This window comes from Salvelinus sp. IW2-2015, linkage group LG35 (assembly GCF_002910315.2).
Source record: "Salvelinus sp. IW2-2015 linkage group LG35, ASM291031v2, whole genome shotgun sequence".
NCBI classification, from domain to species: Eukaryota; Metazoa; Chordata; class Actinopteri; order Salmoniformes; family Salmonidae; genus Salvelinus; species Salvelinus sp. IW2-2015.
The window spans coordinates 2,552,144-2,554,643 of record NC_036874.1 but is presented as its reverse complement, the minus strand read 5'-3'; the positions used below and the strand labels follow the sequence as shown (position 1 = coordinate 2,554,643).

The 2,500-nt window shown below is 53.3% G+C and overlaps 1 protein-coding gene across 1 annotated transcript in view; it reads left to right on the top strand.

Annotated features, from left to right (window-relative positions):
• The window catches only part of kirrel3l (kirre like nephrin family adhesion molecule 3, like), a 49,851-nt gene that overhangs the window by 36,870 nt on the left and 10,481 nt on the right, over positions 1 to 2,500 (top strand). The window contains 1 exon segment of the mRNA XM_070437309.1: positions 726 to 973. Within this exon segment, the coding sequence (XP_070293410.1) occupies positions 726 to 973 (248 nt within the window).

The following is a 2,500-nucleotide window of genomic DNA, read 5'->3' as shown; positions in this document are numbered from 1 at the left end:
TGGTGTTGTGGTGTGGGGGGGGGGGGGGGGGGGAGGGGATCAATGCAGCCAGATGAGACCAAAGCAATCCGGCGCATTCAAAGGAGTCAACGGCGGGAGAGCAGCCAAGGGAATCGGCATGGAAATTAAAATCACCTAGCACTCGGATTCCATTAGTGTCCGGGACGCGGTGGCGGAAGGACCTCTGACAATTCAGATACACACACAGAAATTGGTTCAGCGGAGGGAGCAAGAGAGAGAGATAGACCGGGGCGCAGGCCCGCTGCTGTTTACGCCTGCCGTTATTGSCTGGGGAGATAGACGCCTTCATCAGAGGTGGCACGCTCTGCTTGTGCGAAACCATGCAAATAAATGAACAAATAAGCAATTCAGATGAAACATCACTGGGCAACAGTGGGAGTAAAAGAGAGTATTAATGCCAGTCTCAATGTTAAGAAGGAAAATTAAATAGCTCTTCTGTTTTTTTCTTCTCACAGCCAAATGTTGTCGGTTTCCATTCCAGTCTACAAAGTAGAAACACACCTCGCGAACCAACACGATGATGAAAGGATATTSTTTTCTCTGTGTGCAGTGGATGAATTGATGCAGCGTTAACACATCACATMAATCTCACTAGATGTTCCTCTCATTCAGAAGCTGTGTACTGTAAAAGGAGCTTTCAGTTTGGTGGGTTGTTTCTCTCCTCTAACATGAATGCGTTGTGTTTCCTCCTCCTCTCCCTGTAGTTCCCCCCACAGACCCGGTGGTYGAGGGGGGTCCTATCATACGTGTGAAGGCCCACACACCCTACAACCTCACCTGCCGCGCCTCGGGGGCCAAGCCTGCCGCCGAGATCACCTGGTACAGAGACGGAGAGGTCATGGACACGGCCATATACTCCAAGGTACAGAAAGARTACAGCACAATCAGARAACAGGTRGYGCCAGGGCAGGTTAGAGAGAGCAGGGCCATGCCCAACCTCATCAGGATCCACTAACACCCACACAACACCAACACAGACACAGGCAGAGTCAGCAGGCCCGCATATACGCGGCTATGCGCATGGTACAGCAGAACTCTCCTAATCAGGCTTATGGCAGCGTACAGCAGAGCCCCAGCTAAGCAGCTACTTGGCAGGCTACAAGCAGAGCCCAGCTAAGCAGGGCATGCAGGCGGTACAGCAGAGCCGCTAAGCAGGCTATGGCAGGGCGTACAGCAGCAGCCATCCAAGCAAGGCTACTGCAGGGACAGCAGAGCCAGCCTAGCGGCGTATGCAGGGTACAGCAGAGCCAGCTAAGCAGGCTATGGCCAGGGTACAGCAGGAGGCCCAGCTAGCAGCCTAGTGGCAGTGGCTACAGCGACCCAGCTAAGCAGGCTTATGGCAGGTCCAGCAGAGCCCAGCCTAAGCAGCTATGGCGGGTACAGCAGAGCCAAGATAAGCAGGCTAGTGCAGGGGTACAGGGCAGAGCCTGTCTAAGGCAAGGCTATGGCAGGGTACAGCAGCAGAGCCCAGCTAAGCAGCTATGCAGGGGTTACAGCAGACGCCAGCTACCAGGCTATGGCAGGTGGTGACAGCAGAGCCCAGCTAAGCAGGTGCTATGGCAGGCGTACACAGAGCCCAGCTAAGGCAGTTGCGTGTATGGCAGGTTACAGCACTACTCAAAATGCCCGGCAACTTTCTCTCAGGCAGAATACAGAAGCAGACTCCTTCCTTTTCCTCTGTTTTCTCTTGCTATTTCTGCATTTTCTTTTCCATTTCTCTTTCTTTCTCCTCAGGACTTTCTCTCCCTACCTCCCTCTCTGCAGTCCCCTCCCCTTTTTCACTCATACCTGAACCCCCCTCCTCTCTCCCCTACTCCCCCCCCTCGCACTCTAACTGACCTCGTCACTTACAGCATAACTGAGCATGCAAAGCTCAGACCAGGCCATGAGCGTTTGATACAGTAGAATTTCTGCCGAGGAGAAATCACCCACAACAATGCCGAAACACAATGGGGGGATGCGCCAGAGCGTGAACCAGCCGCAGTCGGGAAAGAGTCACATTTGTCATGCTCTCTGACCACGCTAAWKTARGCTAAARGACACATTTAAGGAGACTAGAGCCWGCAGTGGAGAAAAGGAGGGGGYCAGGAGGGGAGAGAAAYAGAWAGGGAGAGAGAAAGTGGGAGTAAAAMAAAGAAGGGTGYGAGATACTGAYATACAGTTCACTGAAAGAAAGAAAGAAAACMGGTGCTTTTAGAGAGAYGGAYGGCTAGAGTAGGMGAGGGGGAGGTAGAYAMGGGGAGAGGTGGCTTGGGGCAGAGTGAGYGGTGYTGACAGGGAGTGATGCGACTCGATCTAGCGTAAAAATGCTTTTTGTGTGTCTGGCTGAGGAAGTGAACGGCCTGGTCCATTGATTCAGCTGTCTGTTTGTCCGTCCATCCAGGGAATGGGCTCTGCTCTGCCCTTGCCTTTTTCCAGAGCTGCCTGTGAGACAACCCTCCCCCGGCCACCCCTCCTCACGGCTACAGCCCAGAAATAC